This window comes from Stegostoma tigrinum, chromosome 14 (genome assembly GCF_030684315.1).
Source record: "Stegostoma tigrinum isolate sSteTig4 chromosome 14, sSteTig4.hap1, whole genome shotgun sequence".
Lineage (NCBI taxonomy): Eukaryota > Metazoa > Chordata > Chondrichthyes > Orectolobiformes > Stegostomatidae > Stegostoma > Stegostoma tigrinum.
The window spans coordinates 66,551,740-66,575,830 of record NC_081367.1 but is presented as its reverse complement, the minus strand read 5'-3'; the positions used below and the strand labels follow the sequence as shown (position 1 = coordinate 66,575,830).

Below are 24,091 nucleotides of genomic sequence, written 5' to 3'. Positions count from 1 at the left end.
AATGTTTAGCAAGCTTTTACATGTTGACTGTTTACTGCCATCTGCAGGAGAAGCAAAGTTTTCTGAAATTCTGAAGGAAGATAAAGATCATTTAAACTAAAGGCTCAAAATCTCAGAGATAATGGGAATTGCAGATGCTGGAGAATCCAAGATAACAAAGTGTACAGCTGGATGAACACAGCAAAGCCAAGCAGCATCTTAGGAGCACAAAAGCTGACGTTTTGGGCCTGGAGCTCAAAATCTCAGCCTGCAATCTCTGTTAATCAGGGGCTTGGCCAAAACCCAAACTTCAAGAAATGCCAGATTTTGGCACTTCAGTTTCGAATAACCTGGACTGATATTAGATTCAGTACAGATAATCTCAGTGACTTTTCATCTCCATCGCAAAGCTACGCATATCATCTCCAAATTTGCCGCACTTTTGCAAAAATTAACAGCACCTGAAAAGGTTGCATGTCAGAATTTTATTTTCCACATTAAGTAATAAGATTTTAAACAATCACGTGGATATATTTGTGTTCCAAAGGGCGTCTGGATTGAAGAAGGCATGGTTTAGGGAAAATTCTGCCAACGTCCCTTTGACATTTAATTCTTTTATCACCAGTAAATTTAATATTGATTACTGACTGGTAAATAGGGCGATGGGATTGGCCTTTTAATCAGCCAGCAAAAAGCCTGAAATGTGAAAGGAAGTGCAAGTTGTGGGGAGGTTGTGGTGTAGTGGTAATGTCACTGGGCTAGTAATTTAGAGCCGCAAGCTAATGTTATGGAGTTATAATAAGTTTAAATCTTGTCATAGCAGATGGTGAGACTTGAATTCAATCATAAAACTCAGAAGCTAGTACAGCAGCTGCTACTGCCAATTATTGTTTTTGAGAAATTCCTTCAGGGAAGGAACTTGTCTGGCCTACACAAGGCTCCAAATTACAACAATGTGGTTGACTCTTAAGTTGTAGGCACTTAAGGATGAACAATGCATATTGGTTGATCCAACGCATCCAATGAATAAAAGGGGAAAAACAATAAATTATGGTCGTTACAAGGTCTGCATTCTACATGTACTGTACTTGACGCTAGATTATCCTCAATGAACCTATTCAGGAATGTTATTACACACCTCTAGAGAAGGTGGAACTTGAACCTGATCTTTCTAGCTCAGAGGTAGAGACACTATCACAAATTATAAAGCGGCTATCTCTCTCATTATTCTGAGAGTTATTGACATAATATTGCAGTGCACCAATGACCAGTGAAAACTGTTTTTTTACCACATCTACACCCAGATTGAACAGTTTTGGCAGGCAGCTTTGATTCTCCATGAAGAGACTGATCAAGCTTGATGCCTTGAGCAGCTGGAGGGATATCTACTAATACCTCTGTTAAATTAGCCTTGGGGTATTGAAGAAATGGCATTAAGAGCAAAAGGTCAAATTGCAGGGGCTGATGGAAGTCAATGATGTAGGTTCAGAAGATGGCCTTTCTGCCAAGTGTAATACCCAACTTTCTTCATCAACATAGCATCCAGCATATCATTCAATTGTTGCACACAAACAGAAATCGAATTCTACTGGATTATGTAGTGAATGAACTAAACTTATCTCAAGATATTGTTCCATTTACAACAAATGGGGACAACTGGCTGGTTAAGGTCTTAGGGTCTGCTCTTTTGAAATTGATGCAGGGAAACTGTGATTTGGAGGAAGTGAGAGTGGATGACGATTTTGGAGATAGTGATAAAAATGCAATTAGATTTAGTGTCGTGTTGGAAAAAGACAATGACAGAACAGGAGTAAAAGTTCTAAATTGGGGGAAGAGAAATTTTGCATAACTGTGCAATGTACTGCACATAGCTACTTGAAGGCAAGTCAGTAACAAACCAATGGGACACTTTAAAAAGTGAGATTTTGTGGGGTTAGCATTATCAAAACTGGAGACCCCTGGTTAAGGAGTCCATTCAGCCCATCATGCATGCGCCCGTTCTATGACGTTGTTCCAATCTCCATTTTCCTCATACATCAGAGATAGTCAGCTTGGTTTTGTGTCAGGCAGGTTGTGTCTTCCTACCTTTGAGGAAATTGCAGGGATGATTGACAGGGCAGTGTCATGGATGTTTCTACATGGATTTAGTAAGGCATTTGACAAGATGCCACATGGCAAACTGGGTCAGGAAAGTACAAGCCAGCGGAATACAGGAGAATGTAGGGTGCTGGATCCTTAATTGGATCAGAAAAATAAACAAAAGGTAGAGGTCAATAGATACCTTTGTGAGTAGAAAGCTGTGGTGCTCTGTGGCGATCAATTTTGGGTCCCTTGCAGTTTAATGCATATGCTGCTGATTTAGACTTAAAAGTGAGAGGCATGATTTGAAAATTTACAGAAGACATAGAAATTGGTCAGATGGTTGATAGTGAAGGGGATGGCTGTTGACTGTAGAATAGTATCAAAGATTTGATTGTGTGCGTGGAAAAGGCACAAATGGAATTCAGTCTGGAGGAGTTTGAGGAGCGCATCTGGGGAGGGCAAACAAAACCAAGCAATATACAATAAACAGAAAGATAATGAGAGAGATATGACAAAGTAAAAGACCTTAAAATGTACTTTCACAGATCCTTGAAGGCAGCATGACAATAGAAAAGGTGATGAAGACAGCATATAGAACGCTGTTTATTGTATGAGGCACAGGTTACAAAAGAATGGATGTAATGCTGTAAATGATTAAACACTGCTTAGGCCAGACCTAGAAGATTGTGTACAAATCTGGGCATCACAAAACAGGAAGGACATGGCTGATCTGGAGAGGGCACAGAAGAGATTTACAAGATTTCAAAATTACAGCTGTGAAGAAAGATTAGATATGCTAAGTCTATCTTCCTTCAGGCTCAGTATTAATAGTAGTGTGTAAAATTATGAGGGTCCTATAAAGTAACCTGCACATCTCTGGACTGTGGGAGGAAACCAGAGCACCTAAAAAAGTAGACATGAAATGTCTGGTTCAGTTACCGTGGGACACAGACTTAAGTACAAAATGCGGAGGAATGGGATTGTGGGAGATACAGCAGTTTGGATCGGAAATTGGCTTGCTGAAAGAAGACAGAGGGTGGTAGTTAATGGGAAATGTTCATCCTGGAGACCAGTTACTAGTGGTGTACCGCAAAGGTCGATGTTGGGTCCACTGCTGTTTGTCATTTTTATAAATGACCTGGATGAGGGTGTAGAAGGATGGGTTAGTAAATTTGCAGACGACATTAAGGTCAGTGGAGTTGTGGATAGTGACGAAGGATGCTGTAGTTTGCAGAGAGACATAGACAAGCTGCAGAGCTGGGCTGAGAGGTGGCAAATGGAGTTTAATGCGGAGATGTGTGAGGTGATGCACTTTGGTGGGAGTAACCAGAAGGCAAAGTACTGGGCTAATGGTAAGATTCTTAATAGTGTAGATGAGCAGAGAGATTTCGGTGTCCATGTACACAGATCCTTGAAAGTTGCCACCCAGGTTGACAGAGCTGTTAAGAAGGCATACAGTGTTTTAGCTTTTATTAATAGAGGGATCGAGTTCCGGAACCAAGAGGTTATGCTGCAGCTGTACAAAACTCTGGTGCGGCCGCACTTGGAGTATTGTGTACAGTTCTGGTCACAGCATTATAAGAAGGATGTAGAAGCTTTGGAAAGGGTGCAGAGGAGATTTACTCGGATGTTGCCTGGTATGGAGGGAAGGTCTTACGAGGAAAGGCTGAGGGACTTAAGGCTGTTTTCGTTAGAGAGAAGAAGGTTGAGAGGTGACTTAATTGAAACATATAAAATAATCAGAGGGTTAGATAGGGTGGATAGGGAGAGCCTTTTTCCTAGGATGGTGACAGCGAGCACGAGGGGGCATAGCTTTAAATTGAGGGGTGAAAGATATAGGACAGATGTCAGAGGTAGTTTCTTTACTCAGAGAGTAGTAAAGGAATGGAACGCTTTGCCTGCAACGGTAGTAGATTCGCCAACTTTAGGTACATTTAAGTCGTCATTGGATAAGCATATGGACGTACATGGAATAGTGTAGGTTAGATGGGCTTGAAATCGGTATGATAGATCGGCACAACATCGAGGGCCGAAGGGCCTGTACTGTGCTGTAATGTTCTATGTTCTATGTTCTATGTGATTGGTAGAAGGATTAGAAGGACATGAGGGAAAGCATTTTTTGCAAAAGGGTAGTTGAGGCAGGAACCTCAATCATTTGAAAATGATTTATTCATTTAAAAATATCCTGGATCTGCACCCGACGCACTATAACCTGCAAAGCTGGAAGGCGAGATTCAAACAGACATGACAGGATCAATGGCCTCTTTTTGTGCCATTACATTTTTTGATTCTATCGTTTGTGGTTAAGATTTTTAGTTCCTTTTGAAATTATTGATTAGCATTTTCCTGGCTGGATTGTGGTTTTGTTTCTTAAATGTAAATTTGGAGCTAATTTATAATAATATGTTCTTCTATCATTTTGCATATCATAGCAATTTTTAAAAATGGATCCTGAGTGTTAACTAGGCTAAACTATGGTCATAAAAATGTTCATGTTCCAGTTTCCCTGTTCAGCCTCAATGGTGGTCTGTCAAGCCCAATTAGAACAGATACCATTCAAAACAAAACAGCCAGACCTGCTGTCAAAATTACAGCTTCGCATTGGAGGCTGCACTGATAATGTTACCCAGCAGGGTAATGAAATGTCAGTGGAATGACGAACCAGCTTGGCGAGCCAACCAACCACAACATTACAACCCGAGCTACAAATCTACTCTAAAATCTTGAAAGGATTCAGAAGAAGTTTACAAGGATGATGCCAAGGTTTGAGGGTTTGAGCTTTAGAGAGAGGCTGAATATGTTGGGGCTATTTTTCCTGGAGTATTGGAGGCTGAGGAGTGACCTTACAGAAGTTTGTAAAATCATGAGGGGCGTAGATAAGGTGAACAGCCAGGTTCTTTCTCCCAGGGTACGGGAGACCAAAACTAGAGGTCGTAGGTTTATAGGTGAGAGGGGAAAGATTTAAAAGGGACCTAAGGGTCAGCTTTTTCATGCAGAGGGTAGTGCGTGTATAGAATGAGCAGCCAGAGGAAGTGCTGGAGGCTGGTACCGTTACAACATTTAAAAGGCATCTGGATGGGTGCATGAATAGGAAGGATTCGGAGAATATGGGCTAAATGCTGGCAAATGGGGTTAAACTTATTTGGGATGCCTGGTCCGAGTGGATGAGTTGGACCAAAGGCCTGTTTCCATGATGTACATCTCTATGACACCATACCCTCATGGTTGCCTTGCTTGAACACGTCTCACAAGTCCCTCTGGTTTTATTGTGCCTTCATCCTGGCCCAAATCCAACTTATTGATGGGGGAGCTTTTGTTTGAGCTGAAGGATTCAAGGCTAATATCAGGTGCATTTAGATGTTCTGTTGCCTTGCATGTGGCCCAGCTGTTCAAGCCATCAAAACAGATTTGTTGTTGGGTTAACAGCAACAGAGAGAGTTCTCCACTTAGGTATTTCTAATAAACCTGCACCAGTCATATTATGGCACACCTCTGGAGCAGGTATGACTTGAACCCAGGCGTCCTGACTAAGAGGTAGGGATATTACCACCAATTACATGATCGCCTAAAGTGAGTTCTCCATTTATACTTCAATCAGAACAACTGCAGAGAACATGAATAAGTTTGGAATTGCTTACGGGGCTCCGCCTGCGCAGTACCAGGGAACTAGGAATGAATGGACAATAAAACGCTTCAGCTGCCAGCCTTCAGCTTCCCAATACTACACAGTTAGTCATGGTTTAACAGTCTCCTGTGAATCCCTTGCTGGGATTCAGAAAAATGGTACAGTTCCATTCCAGTCAATTGCAGCTCCTTCCCACTTCGTGCGAATGGTCATTTCCACTGAGGGGAACCTCTTCTCCGGATCTTCTTCCTTCTCACGCGTCCCATCCTCCCAGTGGTGAGAGTGAGTATCTTCAAGAGAAGGCAATGTTAACATTAGAGAACTCTGTCAACAGTGCTGAGGGGCACGAGGTCTAATTGGAAATACATTGTGAAAGATGCAAGAATGTTTGAAGCAAAGAGCTCAAGGGAAGAGGAATAGAACTGCTGTGACACAAAAATAATGCCACAGAGTGAAACAAAGGTCAGAAAACAATGAAATATTCTGAACGAAACAGTGCCGTGAGATTCCCCTGGCAGCTCCCTTCAGGGAACTCAATGGCAGTTCCCACCTCCAATTTGGAAATCCTGTCCCAATCCTGATGTCAGATTTCTCCTGCATTTTTATCAGTGCCCAGCTAATAACAACCACAATTCCTTCTTAAAAAGTACGATCCAGTACATCTACTTGCAAGGCCAGATGGTTTAGTGGCTCGCTGGAACGAGTGTAAAAAAAAATTCCTCATGGGATGTGGGCATTGCTGGCTGGACCAGCATTTATTTCCTGTCCCTAGCTGCCCTTCAGAAGGTGGTGGTGAGCTGCCTTCTCGAAATGCTGCAATCTATGTGCGGTTGGTAAACCCACAATGAGAGAATTCTTGGATTTTGACCAGGGACAATGAAGGAATGGCGATATGTTTCCATATCAGGATGGTGATTATGTGCCTGAAGTAACTGGAGTAGAAGGTGAGCCCACAACTGCCTAATGCAGAGTACTAGCACAGAGCCAAATGGTCATTTTACATTTGATTTCAAATCGTGTACCGATTGTTAGAGTGACGGTTTTTGTCTGCGAAGACTGGCCGCTGTAAAAATACAGATCGAAGAGATGCTCCATCCTCCAGTCAGACAAGAGAAGTCTATTGGTGTTGAACAGTACACTGAAAGTGTCATTGATGTTGCACAGCCATATCGGGAGCTTAGGAGTTTTCAACATGCTTCCAACCTGGCACAAGTAAACAAACAGGATCAGTTGCAGGAACCACTCGAACATTTATCCGTTGTGCTGCAGATTAAAGAATAAATCTTATTTGTTGGATTAACTTTGACTGCAGTCCCTATTTGTTTGAGATGGTTAAGTAAAGTCATACAGTCATACAGCACAGAAACAGGCCCTTCGACCCAACCTGTCCATGCAGATCACAAGCCTCTAAACCTTTATTGTTCATGTACATGTGCAAATTTCTTTTAAATGTTGTACCTGTGCCTCCATCTATCACTTCCTCTGGCAGCTCATTCCAGATATGAACCATCGCCTGTGTGAGAAAGTTACCCCTCCAGTCCCTTTTCATTCTTTTCCTTCTCACCTTAAACCTATCCCTTCTAGTTTTGGGCCTCCCCTCTCCTCTGGAAAAAAAACCCTATTCTTTTCACCCTGTCCGTGCCTCTCATGATTTCATAAACCTCTGTAAGGTCACCCCTCAAGTTCCTACATTCCAGGGAAAAAGGCCCCAGCCTATCCAGCCTCTCAACAGTCATTGGTTCTTCCCCCGTGTGACATTTTCCTGAAGAAGGCTTTAGGCCCGAAACGTCAGCTTTCCTGCTCCTCTGATGCTGCTTGGCCTGCTGTGTTCATCCAGCTCTACACCTTGTTATCTCAGATTCTGCAGCATCTGCAGTTCTTACTATTGATGAAGACAGGAAAGATCTCTTAAGTGGCCAATAATTGGCTACTTGAGGGTCTCAACTGAGACAAAGGCAGGCGGACTGCTCTGGGCCTTACCTGCCACCCAGAAAGCCATGGTGAGGGTGTGGGGTAGGTGGTGGGCAATTCAGTTGGAAAAATACATGGGCCCCTCTGATTGCGTCCTCCATCAGAAGGGAAGTGTAAAACTCAGCCTCTGTTCTTTCCTCATAGGCATTTTAATGTATGCTTTCCAAAAGTATAACTAACTTCCTTTTAAAAGCTACCATTGAATTTACTCCCACCAGCACCCTTTTGGGCTGTATATTCTAGATGTGTAAAATAATTGTCTCCTCAGCTCCCCTTTTTTATGCTGACTATCTTTAAAATTATGTGTCAAGATGGAACATTCCACACTGTCCAGGATGGATGTAGCTCCAACAACACTCTAGAAGCTTGACGCCAACCAGGACAAAGCACATGACTAGCGGTTCAAGAAGGCAGCTCACCATCACCTTCTCAAGGGCAGCTGGGGATGGGCAATAAATGTTGGCTCAGCCAGCGATGCTTATGTCCCACAAGTGAATTAAGAAGGTTTCCTTTGGTCATACCAGCTGTTCTGCCAGTGGACAATGTTGTATTAGGCAGTTAGTACTGGAAAGATTTAAGCTCTGCCTATCCAGATATAAAGGATAGTTCATGGGAAGAGCTAATCTTTGTCCTAGGGTTGGTAGTGTGTTCACCAGAGTAGCAGAAAGATTCTGCGTGTTCGTTCCTACTTTTAAGAGCATGTAGCTAAAGTAGCAATGTCTATCTACTCTTCATTTGCATCGTATGCCTCACAAGAGGCGATCATATTTACTTTTGTGAACCTGTGGTGCATGGATGTTGTTTCTGATTGCCCTTGGAGAAGGTGGTGATGAGCTGCCTTCTTGAGCCGCTGCAGTCTATGGGCTGTGGGTTGACCCACAATGCCCTTAGGGAGGGAATTCCAGGACTTTGACCTAGCGACAGTGTAAGAGCGGCAATATATTTCCAGGTCAGGATGGTGAGTGGCTTGGAGAGGAACTTGCAGGAGGTGGAGTTCCTACATACCTGCTGCCTTTGCCCTTCTAGAAGGAAGTGGTTGTGGACTTGAACGGTGCTGCCTGAGGATCTTTGGTGAATTTCTGCAGCGCATCTTGTAGACGATACTAGGAATCGGTGGTGGAGGGAGTGGAAGCTTGTAGATGTAATGCCAATCCAATAGGCTGCTTTGCCCTGGATGGTGTTAAGCTTCTTGAGTGTTGTTGGGGCTGCACTCATCCAGCCAAGTGGGGAGTATTCCATTACACTCCTGACTTGTGCCTTGGTGAAGATGGATGGGAGGTGAGTTACTCACCACAGTATTCCGAGCCTCTAACCTACTCTTGTAGCCACCGTGTTTATATGGTGAGTGCCGTTCTATTTCTGGTCAAAGGTAATGCCCAGGATAATGATAATGGGGGATTCAGTGATGATAACACCATTGAATGTCAAGGGTCAGTGTTTAGATTGACTCTGGCTGGACACGATCTTGCCCAGCATTTGAGCAGCGTGAATATTAGACATATTTTAACCAGCTACTAAGTAAAATATAACAAAACACCACAGTTTAATCAAATCAGAACCTACTTCTACATGAGCCATTTTGTGGGCATCCCTCCTAAAATGCAGCTCAACCAATACTAACAAAGAGGTTTGAAGGTAGTGAATCTATCTGAGATGGTTTCTTCCAATCTACTCAAATTGCTGACATACAACATTACGAGATATACACTTTTCTCCTGAATTTACTCAAACAAAACTCTCTAGAATTTTGAACGATTCTGCTAAAGCTTCTCAGCTTTAATTCTGCTCAAGCTCTCAGCTTTAAAATTAATAATTACAGTTTCCTTGATCCATCCATATGGGGAGATAAAAAACAAAGCTGCAGCTTTCATTCAGGGGTTAGTGGAGTACAAGCTCAGGACTTATAGACAATAGACAATAGGTGCTGGAGTAGGCCATTCAGCGCCTTCGAGCCAGCACCACCATTCATTATGATCATGGCTGATCATCCACAATCAGTATCCTGTTCCTGCCTTATCCCCATAACCCTTGATTCCACTATCTTTAAGAGCTCTGTCTATCTCTTTCTTGAAAGCATCCAGAGAGTTGGCCTCCACTGCCTTCTGGGGCAGAGCATTCCATATATAGATTGTATAGATTATGTCTCGGAGATCCACAGGGATGACACAGCAGTGCCACAGGTTTTACTCATAATGTTTTGAGATGTTGAATCCATGTTCTAGCTCAAGATTCTAGTTATCTCTTCAGTGTATCAACTTTCCCTTGAGTCCACACCCAGTCTTAACCATGCAGGCACAGTGACCACCAATAGTAAACAGATTCGCACAATCAAACTTGGAACAATTACAGCAACACAAACAAATCAAGGCTGGAGCCTTCAGATCTGGTACAGTCGTGGTCATATGATTTACAATTCATATGCACTATAAAACCTTTCCCACTCTCACTGTGTTCATTTGACCATTACACACGTTGAGTTCTTGAAGCGGACGCCCTTCAAAAAAGCCTCCTGATAATTCAATATTTCTACGGTTAAACGAGATTGCACGTTACCATGGTGACTGCCTGTTCATGATCAATTGCAGTTACCAAGAAAATTAGCAGTCTTCTTTCCCATTGAGCATCATAAAAGTCACACAATGCAATGCAGAACAGCAAGTCTTGGCTGAACTGATCTCTGCCCATCTTATGTATCACATTTTTAAAGCTTTTAGATGGGATGTGGGCTTCATTGGCAAGGCCTTCATTCATTAGCCATCTAGATCAGTGGGTAGTTAAGGGTCAGCCATATTTCTGTGGGTCAGGAGTTGAATTAGGCCAGTCCAATTCCCTTAACATAGAACATAGAACAGCACAGCATGGTACAGGCCCTTTGACCTGCGATGTTGTGCCAACCTATTATCCTACTAAGATCAATCTACCCTGCATGCCCTACATTTTACTGTCCCCCGTGTGTGTATCCAAGAGTCGGTTAAAAGTATCTAAAGTATCTGACTCCAATACCACTGCTTGCAGCACATTCCACACACCCAACACTCTCTGTGCGAAGAACCTACCTCTGACATCTCCCTTATACCTTCCTCCAATCACCTTAAAATTATAGCCCATCTTAATAATCACTTCCGCCCTGGGAAAAAAATCTCTGACTATCGAAGTTTACTTAGTGAACTTTTTTTATTCATTCATGGGATGAGGGCTTCACTGGCTAGGCAGAATTTATTGCCCAGAGGGCATTTAAGAGTTTTGCTGTGGGTCTAGAGCCACATGTAGGTCAGACTGATGGCAGTTTCCTTTCCTACAGGGAATTACTGAAGCAGGTGGGTTCTTCCTGATAATTGATTCATGGTCATGGACTCTTAATTCCAGATTTTTTTTATTGAATTCAGATTCCATCATCTGGCGTAGTGGGATTTGAACCCAGCTCCCCAGAACATTATCTGGGCCTCTGGATTAGCAATCCAGCAATAATACCACTAGGGCATCGCCTCCCTAGGTTTCAATGACAAACAACACATGGTTCTCATTAAACTAACTTTTTTGAAATTCCAGATTTCAATTTAATTCAAATTTCACTATCTGTCAAGGTGGGGCCTGAATCCAAATGAGTGAAACATTAACATGGGACTGTTGAATACCATTCCACTGGGATAGCTATCACCTTATGTGAGAGACTTATAATAATGGACCGCCCAGTGTTGCTGCAAGGCTTTGACCTTTCCCTGATCAGGAATGTCAACAGTGCAGTTTCTCTGTTTACAGCCTTGTATCAAAAGAATTGCTTTGTGGAATTACCAGAGCTGTCAGGGCACAGATTATATATCTGCGCAGGCACAGTTTATGAGTATGACATTTGACAAAGTGTGTGCACAGCATCCTAGAGCTCTGTAATGTATATATGCCATTAACTACATCCTAGAGTGACCAGTTACACTGGAACTGATCCACAAAGCAACATTTTGCATCACTATGTACAGATCTATAAAACCTCTTTGTCTGATTCTTTAAGATATTGTTAGTGCCTGAAGTGCAATGTCAACAACAGAATATCCAGCCAAGAATCTAATGATGATCATGAATCCATTGCCGATTGTTGGGAAAACCCATCTGGTTCACTATTGTCCTTTAGGGAATGCCATCCTTACCTGTTCTGGCCTGCATGTGATTCCAGACCCACAGCAGTGTGGTTGACTCTTAACTGCCCTCTGGGCAATTAGGGATGGGCATTAAATGCTGCCTGGCCAGCGACGCCCTCATCCCGTGAATGAATAAAGGTAAAAAAATGCCTTGCAACCAAATTCAGGGCCAAACATAGGTTCGAAATCTTGGTCCAAAGGGTTCCTTTTCGAAGAAAAAGGTGAAAGAAATGCTTTTATCAATCAAGTGGTTAGAATGTGGAACTTGCTATCTAAGGAATAGTTCTGGTGACAGGTACTGATGCTCTTAAGGAGAAGCACAATTACTAGATGAGGGAGAAAGCAATCAGGCAAAACTCTGGAATTGTTGTCTCTAACAGCCCCCACATGCCAGGGACTGCAGCAGATCAAGTCATTGGATCTTCAGTATTTTCTCAGAGGAAATGATTGATTGATTTATTGCTGTTGTCACATGCTACAGTGAGAAGTGTTGTTTTGCCTGTTAAACAGGCGGATCGAACCATAGCAAGTGCATTAGGCCAGCAGAACAGAGTGCAGAATACAGTGTTACAGCCGCAGAGAAGGTGCAGAAAGAGAGATCGGAGTTAACACTTGAGAGTTTCCTTCAAAAGCCTGATAACAGTGGGGAGGAAGCTGTTCTTAGATCTATCCATCTGTGTATTCAAACTTTTATATTACCCACTTGAAGGAACAGGTAGAAGAGAGTATAATGGAGTGAGAGGTGTCTTTGATGATGTTGGTTGCTTTCCTGAGGCAGCGAGAAGTATAGATGGAGTCAAGGGATGTGAGGCTGGTTTGCATGAAGGACTGGGCTGTGTTCATGTCTCTCTGTAGTTTCTTGCGGCTTGGGCAGAGCAGTTGCCATACCATGCTGTGATGCATCTGGATAGAATGCTTTCTAAGGTGCATCTATAAAAACTGGTAAAAGTCCTTGTGGACATGCCAAATTTCCTTAGCTTCCTGAGGATGTGGAGACATTGCTGTGCTTCCTTGACCATCGCGTCAGTGTGGGTGGACCAGGACAGATTGTTGGTGATTATCACTCCCAGGAACTTGATGTTTTTGACTATCTCCACCTCAGCACCATTGATGCAGACAGGGACTTGCCCTCTATTCTGCTTCCTGAAGACAATGACAAGCTCAATTCGAGACAGGCAGCAAATGTTGGCCTAGTCAGTGATACTGACCATCCTGTGAGAGAATAAGATTTGCTACTAGGTTTGATAAAGTACAGTGGAGGAGGGCATGAAGATTAAAGTTCAGCTCTGGCTGAGTGGCCTGTTTCTGTGTTTTTGTATGAACCTTACACAAAGAGAGGTGAATAAAGATTTCTTCTCTCGATAGTGCTGACTAACAGGTTGTGTCCTGGCAGTAACCATGGTAATACCCAATTTTACACAGCCTCTTGGACTTTATACATATAAGACCTGGGCATCACTTCAGCCTTCACTGCTCATCACTAATTGCCCTAGTTGAGAGATTTCCAATGAGCTGGCCTCTTGAAATGCAGGAGTTCATACATGCTACAAAACAGCTAGGACCCTTTCTTAAAGGAAAACAGACATTGCTGGAGGAACTCAGCAGGTCTGACTGCATCTGTGGAGAGTGTGAATATTTTGAGTCTTGTGTCCCTTCTTCAGAATGAGTTTTGTTAACTGTCTTTCTCTCTCCACAGATGCTACCAGATCTGATGAGTTTCCCATCATTCCTCTCTCCCTGCCCCAGGCTTCTTAGCTTGTGCCCATCCAGATACACCATCAGTTTCAATAACAGTTTCTTCCCTCCTGTTATCAGACTTCTGAATGGATCTTTCAAATTTTAAATTTAAATGCGGATACCTCTCTTTGTGCGCCTTCTCCGCAGCTAATAGCATTGTATTCTTTGGTCTGTTCTATTACCCTAATGTACTTTATATGGTATGATCAACCTGTACAGCATGCAAAACAAAGCTTTTCACTGTATGCAGGAACACGTGACAATAATAAATCAAATCAAATCAAATCAAATCAAATCAGCAAAAGAACCCTTGTGTTCATCTTTTGTCCAGACACTAGCTATAGTCCCAGCAGCAGTCACTGCCCATGGTGGCGCTGTTGAGTTAGGAAGCTGTTGACAAACAGATTCATCGACAGCTCTCCAAGGTAGGGAATTCTTGCCCAGTAAATGGAGAAAGCAGGCCTCCAATCAATTAAACATCAATGTTGAAGACATCACGAGCTGGGAAGCATTTGCTGCCAACCTTTTGGGAGGTGTAGTGGATAACTCGTGCCCGGCTTTCATGGAAAAACACAGTTTGGTGATTTTGCACTCGGACAAGTTTGACGGTCCTACCTTTATAGCTTCAAAAAAAAACAAAGAAAGGCACCTGTGGGAGCTTCTCATGGTCTAGCTCATGTCTGTTCCAGTAGAGATAGCCCACATCACTTCGGGCAAGGACTCCATGCTTTGGTTCTTTAAGCAGGACACCTTTGTTATCATATTGTAGATCTCCATTGAAAACGTTCGGACTAGCTCTCCCAGTGAGCATGAGGTTTATGAGGGCCTGAGAGGATGATACAAAACAGATGAACCAGTATGTTTCCTAATGTAAAGATTTTTAAAACGATGGTTTCTTTTTGGGGGTGGTGGTTAGAATTAGATAGTGTTGGAAGTTACACACTGACTCTGGTGGGACTGAGGTGGCAAAATATCTTATTGATATAGATCTTGCAGCAAAAAGGATCAAAGGGCATGAGGGAGAAAGCCGGAACAAGGTGCTGGTTTGGAGGATCAGTCATGGTCATATTGAATGGCAAAGCAGGCTCAATGGGCTGAATGGCCTACTCCAACTCCATATTTCTATGTTTCTAACTTGGAAAATGACTGTTGATAACCTTTTCAGCTGTTTATAACACTGAGGCACTTCACAGGAGTTTTATCATTTGACTCCAGCTTAAGGATGTTTTAGGACAAGCAAAGATGAGGATTTCATGGAATGCCTAAAAGCAGAAAAGGAGATTGACGGATGGTGAGTTTCACAGAATCACAAAAATGTTCTGTTACAGAAGGTGGCCATTTGGTCCATTGTACCTGTGCCTGTTCTATTACAGAGTGCCATTCCCTCTGTCTTTTCTCTGTATGCTTGCACACTATTTCTATCTGAGTATTCAACCTCTTGAACACCTCTGGGAAGGAAGTCCAAAAACTGTGGCTGAGGCATTCAAGAGAACAGCCAACAGTGTAGCTTGGGAAGTCAAACACATGCAAAGCATCAGGACTGGAGAGGTGCAGAGCTCATAGACGATTGTGAGGTTAATGGAGTTTTCAGAGGCAGGGAAAGGTGAGACCATACAGTGATTTAAACCCAAGGTAACTGTTGCCATATCATGAGCTAATCAGGTAATTGAGAACAGGTATAAACAAGTCACAGTGCGCGTTATGATGGGAACCCCACTAGATTTTTATTTTTAAGAAACACCTAGTTTAAAATATTAATTCTTACTTGTGTACAGACGAAGTTTCCTAGGCTCACCTGCAAGAGGTGAGGCGTTGTACAGTCCATGTCATTATAGAGCCTGCAACAAGGACAATATATCTGAAAGAACTCACCCCAGCCCAACACAACCCAACCCAAACCCAAACAACCCAACATATCCCAACACAACCCAACCCAATCAAAACCAGACCAACACAACCCAACCCAATCCCAACCAGCCCAACACAACCCAACCCAATCCCAACCAGCCTAACACATCCCAACACAACCCAACCTAATCAAAACCAGACCAACACAACGCAACCCAATCCCAACCGGCCCAACACAACCCAACCCAACCCAATCCCAATCAGCCCAACACATTCCAACACAACCTAACCCAATCAAAACCAGACCAACAGAGCCCAACCCAATCCCAACCACCCCAACACAACCCAACCCAATCCCAACCAGCCCAACACAACCCAACCCAATCCCAACCAGCCTAACACATCCCAACACAACCCAACCTAATCAAAACCAGACCAACACAACCCAACCCAATCCCAACCAGCTCAACACAACCCAACCCAATCACAACCAGCCCAACACAACCCAACCCAATCCCAACCAACACAACACAACCTAACCCAATCCCAACCAGCCCAACACATCCCAACACAACACAACCCAATCCCAACCAGCCCAACACATCCCAACACAACACAACCCAATCAAAACCAGCCCAACACAACCCACCCCAATCCCAACACAATCCAACCCATGTTAAGCAGATCCACAAATTATTTGAGCTTCTGGAAAATTAATCAAAATTAACTAAGGCCGAGGATATGAATAGAACCAGGAAACAGTTACTGTTGTTACAATCTGTACCATCGTTCATCACTTTATAAATCTGACAAGGGAATAGAGACCTGCTGCATCTTATGGGAAGAGAGAGTTAGAGAAGGATGCAGGAAAAAGGAGTGACTTAAATGTAATCCTTTCCTTTTCCACTGTACTCAATGCCTCCCAGTGAAAGCATAATGCCATAACATTTGGCATTTGGTGTTTTAGACCATAAGACCATAAGAAATGGCAGGAGTAAGGCATTTGGCTCTTTGAGCCTGTTCCACCATTCAATAGGCTCATGGCTGGTCCAATATTCCTCATATCCACTTTCTTACATTTTCCCTGTTACCCTCAAATCCGTAACTAATGAGGAATCTTTCCATGTCAGCCTTAGGCATACACAAGGATTCTGTCCCTACAGCTCTCTGTGGCAAGGTGCTTCGAAGACTCACAATTCTCTGAGAGAAGAAATTCCTCTTCATCTCAGTCTGAAATTGGTGCCCCTTTATTCTGAGTCTCTCAGCGTTTACCCTGTCTATTCCCTTAATAAGTGCTAAACAAAAAGATCCCCAAACCAACTGCAGATGCTGGAAATCAGAAACAAAAACAGAAATTGCTGGGAAACCTCAGCAGGTCTGGCAGCATCCGTGGGCAGAAAGCAGAGTTAATGTTTCGGGTCCGGTGACCTTTCATCAGAAAGATCTGAAAAAGGGCCACAGGAACTGAAACATTAACTTTGTTTTCTTTCCACTCATGCTGCTGAATCTGCCGAGTTTTCTCTTAAGAGTCCTATATGTTTTAACGAGATCACCTCTCATTCTTCTGAACTCCAGTGAGTAGAGTGCCAACCTGTTTAGCCTTTACTCATACACCATTCCCTCCATACCAGGGATCATCCTAGAGACCCTTATCTGAACTACTTCTAATGAAATATCTTTCACTAAACTAGGGGACCAAAACTGCTTATGGTTCTCCAGACGTGAGACCAGTGAGTATGAAGCCATTGTCCCAAAGCTCTACGGCATAGTACTTTACTACACCATCATACTAAACCACAAGAGAAACATCATCTTACATATTTAACATGGAGTGCACATTCTGTTCTCTAGGTCAGTCCCTCGTGACCCTCAATAATTGTGGATCTTGGGGTGATGGGAGGGTTCAATGCTAAATCCACGTGTCCTGCAATAGGGTTAGGGTTAGGGATAGGGTTAGGTTTAGGGGTACGATTAGGTTTAGGAATACAATTAGGGTTATAGTTAGGGTTAGGATTAGGGTTGGTGTTAGGGTGTGTGTGATGTTTAGGGTTAGGGACAGGCTTAGAGTTAGAAATAGTGAGGCGATATTTGATAAGGTGGGTGAGTTGAAGGTTTAAGTTTCCTTCTATTATTTGAGCTCGGCCTCCACCTTGAAATTAATTTTACATTGGACATCAAATTTCATCTTCTTTCCATGAATGGTTCTTGTTCTGAGTGATTCTCTGTGCAGCCTTGATAAATTAATTGCTGCAATGCTTTGTGTAGAAACAGTAATGTGCTTTTGAAAGATTTAGGTCCCACATTCCTATCCAACTCCTGAACTCTCTTACCTTTCCAAGGTCCTTGACAAGAGTAAACTGTAGAGGAACAGAATGACTGCATGACTTCCTTCACCTTTAAACTAATCAGACAGGAAATTAGAGACAAATAGCTACATACAACCAGAATACAATACTGTTTTTGTATTTGCATGGTATCATTTCATGTGCTAACAAATTGTTTGACGTCTTCCTATAAAATTGCTCATTTCTGATACTTTAAGTGTTCTCAGTGGATTTATGTCTCTACTGAGATTGCAAATAGAGGAGGACAATGTTGAACTTTAAGGACTAAGATAAGTGGATGGACTGGACAGATGGGTGGCTGATGAAGTTTAATGCAAAGAATTGTGAGGAGATACACTTTGGAGAACTAACATTGAAAGAATAAAATAAGAGGTACAATTCTAAATGTGATGCAAGGACAGAGGGGCCTGTGTGTATGTGTGCACAGATTTTTGAGGGTGGAAGGGCAGTTGGAGAGAGAGGTTAATAAAGCACATTGTACCTGGGCTTTATTTTAAAGTGGCATAAAATATAAGGACAAGGCGATAATTCTGAACTTATATCAGACACTTGCTTGAACTCAACTGGAATATTGGTGATAATGGGAACTGCAGATGCTGGAGAATCCAAGATAACAAAGTGTGGAGCTGGATGAACACAGCAGGCCCAGCAGCATCTCAGGAGCACAAAAGCTGATGTTTTGGGCCTAGACCCTTTATCAGAGAGGGGGATGGGGAGAGGGAACTGGAATAAATAGAGAGAGAGGGGGTGGCGGACCGAAGATGGAGAGAAAAGAAGATAGGTAGTGAGGAGAGTATAGGTGAGGAGGTAGGGAGGGGATAGGTCAGTCCAGGGAAGACGGACAGGTCAAGGAGGCGGGATGAGGTGGTATGTAGGAAATGGAGGTGCGGTTTGAGGTGGGAGGAAGGGATGGGTGAGAGGAAGAACAGCTTAGGGAAGCAGAGACAGATTGGACTGGTTTTGGGATGCAGTGGGGGGAGGGGTCGAGCTGGGCTGGTTTTGTGATGTAGTGGGGGAAGGGAAGATTTTGAAGCTTGTGAAGTCCACATTGATACCATTGGGCTGCAGGGTTCCCAAGCGGAATATGAGTTGCTGTTCTTGCAACCTGCAGGTGGCATCATTGTGGCACTGCAGGAGGCCCATGATGGACATGTCGTCTGAGGAATGGGAGGGGGAGTTAAAATGGTTCACGAATATTGGTTCGAATATTGGTCTGGGCACCATGCTATTGGGCATCACTCCAATGCCACCCAGTTAAAGCATATTGACATAACATTTGACATTTGGTGTCTGAGACCATAAAACCATAAGAAATAGGACCAAGTACAGATCATTTGACCACTCAAGCCTGTTCTCTCATTCAACATGATCCTGGCAGATCTGACATTCCTCACATCCCCTTTCCTGTATTTTCCTTGTTAACTTGATTTCCCCTACTGATCAAGAATCTATCTATCTCAGCCTTAAATACACACGAGGACTCTGGCCCCATAGATCTCTGTGGTGAGAACTTCCAAAGACTTGCAAGGATTTTGTTGGATTGGAGACAATGCAGAAGAAATTAACAAAAAATGGTCCAGGGGATGGGGAGCTTCAGCTATGAGAATAGATTGAAGATTAGCCATGTTGGCTGCATGGCTAGCTTGTGAGAGAGTGACACCAACAGTGTAGGTCAATTCCCACATGAGCTGAAGTTGCCAACCCTGCCCTTGCCTGTTGTATGGTGACTCAGAGATTAAACCACCACCCAACCATCTTTCTCAAATGAGAAATTCTACGGCCTGGCAAGAGTATGGGGCTTTACTTTTTAGCAAACACAGCAGTCAATTTCTATACAAAAAGCTTTTGCAAACAGCAATGAGATTACAAATAAATCATGAGTCAGTTGAGGCATAATGCAAACACTGTGATGACCACCCTGTCTTTCTTTAAAGAGTTAGCATGAGATCTTTTATGCCCAGATTGCGGGCCGAGCTTAGTTACTGCCACGCACAGAAATCTGCAGCCTTCTGATGGAACAGTTTGATTTTGTGTTCAAGACTTTGGAGCAGGTCTTAAACCCATAATCTCCTACAGCAACATGCACTGAACCTCAGTTGAACCCTGGAGGAGAAATATTGAATGAGCATTCAATTACAGATTCCATGAGATGATATTATCAGCACCCTGGGGGTTACCATTGATCATAATGTGAACCAGACCATCCAAGCAAATACTGTGTCCACAAGAGCAAGTCAAAGGTTGGGAACTCTCCAGTGATCACTCAGCTCCTGTCTTCCCAAAACCTGTCCACGATCTACAAAGCACAAGTCAAGAGTGTGATGGAATGCTCTTCACTTGCCTCGTTGGATACAGCTTCAATAAACTCAAGTAGATTGATATCATCCAGGTCATAACAATTCACCTGATTGACACTACATCCAATAGCTTCAATCCTTTCACTGCCAATGTAAAGTGGAAGCAATGTGTACTATCTGCTAGGTGCATTGCAGCAGCTCATGAAAGCTCCTCCAACAGCACCTTCCCAACCTTTGCTACCAAGAAGGATGAGAGCAGCATATGCATAGGAACTTCACCACATGCAAATTCCCTTCCAAGTCACACACAATCCTGATTTGGAAATATATCACCATTCATTCTCCATTGCTGCTTCAAAATACTGGAACTCCCTTCCTGATAGCACTGTAGATGCCCTGACACTCCAAGTACTGCAGCAGTTCAAGATCGTAGCTCACTACTACCTTCTTCAAGGCAATTAGGGATGAACAATAATTTTTAACCTGGACAATAATGCTTCAGTCCTACTGCTAAGCTAGTATAGGGCCTTTCTCATGGTTTCTGAAGACAAATGATGCACAAGTAAGTTCAACAGAAGACATATTTATTTTAGGTAGCAGGATAAGGTTTATTACACCTCAGTGACTATGTACAAGCTACCATTATATTGATGGTAGCATGGGGGTTAAAAGCCATGACTGTCTCTAACTATAACTACCCAGAATAATCTAAAACTGCTTGAACAGTTCCTGAATTGTCTGATGTTCCACCCATTCTATATCATACTGGGCAGAGCTTCAGCTTAGCACCTTGATTAACCCTTTGACTTCCATTACTTAATACAGAGGCTGTAAAAATTGGTTGCTACATTTCGTACATTTACAGAAGCATGACACCAGCAAAGTACATCTCTGGCTCTAAAACATTTTGGAACGTCAATGGTCTTATGCTAAAGTAATGCAAGTCTTTTTTTATTTCTTTATCAATTCACACGCCCTACTCTTACTTTTGTAATTCCCCTTACTGGTCAGAGAGAGACAGAGGGATGACAGCACTGTACCCCGGTTAGAGCAACAGGCACCCAGGTTGGGTTATACTAAGACATGTAGAGCAGTTGCTCATGTAAAACACCAGCAATGAACTACAACGGAGTTTCCATATGCCATCAAGCACAATTATCATAGCGTCACAGAGTAATATAGCATGGAAACAGACCCTTTGGTCCGACCAGTCTATGCCAACAGAATCCCAAACTAAACCAATCCTGCTGCTGGCCCATAACCCTGAAAACTGATCCTAATCACATACTTATTCAAATATCTTTTGAACATTGTAACTGACATCCACCACTTCTTGAGGATGGTTATTCCACACGTGAACCACCCCTCTGTGTAAAAGATTTGTCCCTCGCGTCTTTTTTAAATCTCTCTCCTCTCACCTTAATGTGCCCCTAGTCTTGAAAGCCCCAATTCTAGGGGAAGAAAAAGACCTACCATTAACTGTATCTGTACTCCCCATGATTTTATAAATCTCTACAAGTTTGCTACTCAAACTCCAATGCTCCAATGAAAAAAATCCCAGCCTATCCAACCTTTCTTAACAGCTCAAACCTTTCATACCTGGCAACAACCTGGTCAATCTTTACTGAACGCACTCCAGCTTAATAATATCCTTTCTATAACTGGGCGGCCAGAATAGGACAATATTTCAAGAAAAGGCTTTACCAATATCCTGTACAATCTCAACATGACTTCTCAACTCCTATTCTCAAGGGTCTGAGCAATGAAGGCAAGCATGCTGAACACCCTATTAACCATCTTGTCTATATATGATGCAAACTATAAAGAATTATGTACCTGAACCCCTAGGTCCCTCCGTTCTACAACACTACCGAAGGCCCTACTTTTGTTTCAGCAAACTGCAATACCTTGCAATTATAAAGATTGAACTCCATTTGCCATTTTTCAGCCCATTGACCCATTTGATCAAGATCTGTTTGTAATCTTAGAAAATCTTCTTCACTGTCCACGATGCCACCAATTTTGGTGTCATCCATACCTTCTATATTCTCATCCAAATCATTTATATAAATGACAAAGTGAACACTGATTATACGTTTTGCGAAATTTGACAACATTAACAGAATTACAACTTTAAACATTCCTAAGAAAAGACAAGAAGGCAAGAATTTTCAGTATCAGGTCTGGGGTACCACTAACATGCTCAAAAAACTGGTGTCCTTGGCTGGTGAGTCCAGAGTAAGGGGCAAGTCACTTAAGAAATCTTTGGAATTCTAGACCCTAGAGGTTTCTGAAAGTTCATTCATGAACTTTCTGTCTTCAACCCAGATATCAATAGATTTTTTTCCCTTTATTTGTTAACAGGATGAATATGTTGCTGGGTAGGCAGCTTATTACCCATCCCTAATTGCCCAGAAGGCATTTCAGAGTCAACCTCATTGCTCTGGGTCTGGAGCCACATATAGCCAGACCAGGTAAGGATTGTACCTTCCTTCCCTAAAGGGCATTAGTGAACCAGGTGAGGTTTTCCAACAATGGATTCATGGTTGCTATTAGATTCTTAATTCCAAATACTTTTCAAATTGAACTCAAATTCCACCATCTGCCAATGCGGGATTCAAACCCAGCTCCCCAGCAAGCCATCTGGGTCCCTTGATTAACAGCCTAGCGATAATACCACTAGGCCATTGTCTCCCCTGACATTTCAGGACACTAAAGGCATTATAGGATAATGGGACAATGAAGACAAAAGGCGTGGAGTTGGATGATCAGCCACAATTTATCTGAATGTCAGAGGAGAGTTGATGGGTTGAATGCTTCTCCTGCTTCTATTTCCTATGCTCTACTGATTAGCAGTCGCCATAGACGCCTCTTTCACTTGAGCGAGAGAGACAACTGGAGGCAGTATCACCTGATGGTCACCACATCTCATAAAAGGGGCAATGTTGAGAAGGTGGGACCTTCATAGTAACCTCAGCTGCACAGGAATTGACCCCACAGTGTTAAGCAATGGCAACCAGCTGTCCAGCCAACTGAGCTAACCAATTTCCAAACATGCTATTGATTAAACTCCTGTGAAAGGCCCTAGGGTGTTTTGTTATGTTAAATGTGTTATATTAACAAGGGCTGTAAGCATTCAATGGCCATCACACTTCAAAGGTTTTGTTCTTACATTAACTGGAGGCAATAATTTCATTTGCTAATACATGTAAGTACTTACACAGTGTATATGTTCGGCAATAAAATTTTGCAGCTTTTCCCTCTCAGTGAACTGGAAGAGCTGGAGCTAAAATAAAAATTGAGAAAAGAGTGAGACAGTGCAGAAATCTGAATGATGATAGATTTCCTATCAGGGATATTTTCATGGGATGCGGACCGGTATTTATTGTCCATACCTAGTTGCCCTTAAGATAATGGAGTCAGGAGGTGAGTTACCTGCTCAGCATTCCTAGCCTTTGACCTGTTCTTGTAGCCACTTTATTTATATGCTGAGTCTGATTCAGATTCTCATCAACGGTGCCTTCCACCTCTCTCCAGAATGTTAATCCTGGGGGATTGGGTGATAGCAATGCCATTGATTGTTCATGGGCAATATTTAGATTCTCTCTTGTTAAGTATGGTTATTGTCTGTTATTTGTGTAGCATGAATGTTAATTGACATTTTCAGCCTTAGCGTGAATACTGTCCAGGTTTTGGACACAAACTGCTTCGGAATTTGAGGTGCCACGATTGGTGCTGAACATTGTGCAATCATTGGCAAACATCCCCACTTCTGACCTTAGGATGGAGGTAAGGTCATTGATGAAGCAGCTGAAGAGGGCTGAGCCAAGGACGAACTTAGGAACTTCTGCAGAGATGTCCTGGAGCCAAGATGATTGACCTCAACAATCATGACCACCTTCCTATGTGCCAGGTATGACTCCACCCATTGGAGAGTTGCCCCCAATACCTATTGATTCCAGTTTTGCTAGGTCTCCTTGATGCCACACTTAGTCAAATGAGTCTCTCACCTCATCTCTGGAATGCAGCTCTTTTGTCCATGTTTGAACCAAGCCTGTAATGAGATCAGGAGCT

The 24,091-nt window shown here is 42.8% G+C and overlaps 1 protein-coding gene across 1 annotated transcript in view; it reads right to left on the bottom strand.

Moving 5' to 3' along the window:
- Positions 1-5,781: 5,781 nt before the first annotated feature.
- The window catches only part of mindy4b (MINDY family member 4B), an 88,723-nt gene continuing 70,413 nt past the window's right edge, over positions 5,782-24,091 (bottom strand). Inside the window, exons 8-13 of the mRNA XM_048542815.1 lie at positions 23,238-23,303; positions 17,706-17,776; positions 15,293-15,365; positions 14,177-14,353; positions 6,709-6,889; positions 5,782-5,976 (exon numbers count right to left, since the gene is read on the bottom strand). Of these exons, the coding sequence (XP_048398772.1) occupies positions 5,834-5,976; positions 6,709-6,889; positions 14,177-14,353; positions 15,293-15,365; positions 17,706-17,776; positions 23,238-23,303 (711 nt within the window). The 3' untranslated portion in view covers positions 5,782-5,833. The remainder of the gene's footprint in view (positions 5,977-6,708; positions 6,890-14,176; positions 14,354-15,292; positions 15,366-17,705; positions 17,777-23,237; positions 23,304-24,091) is intronic.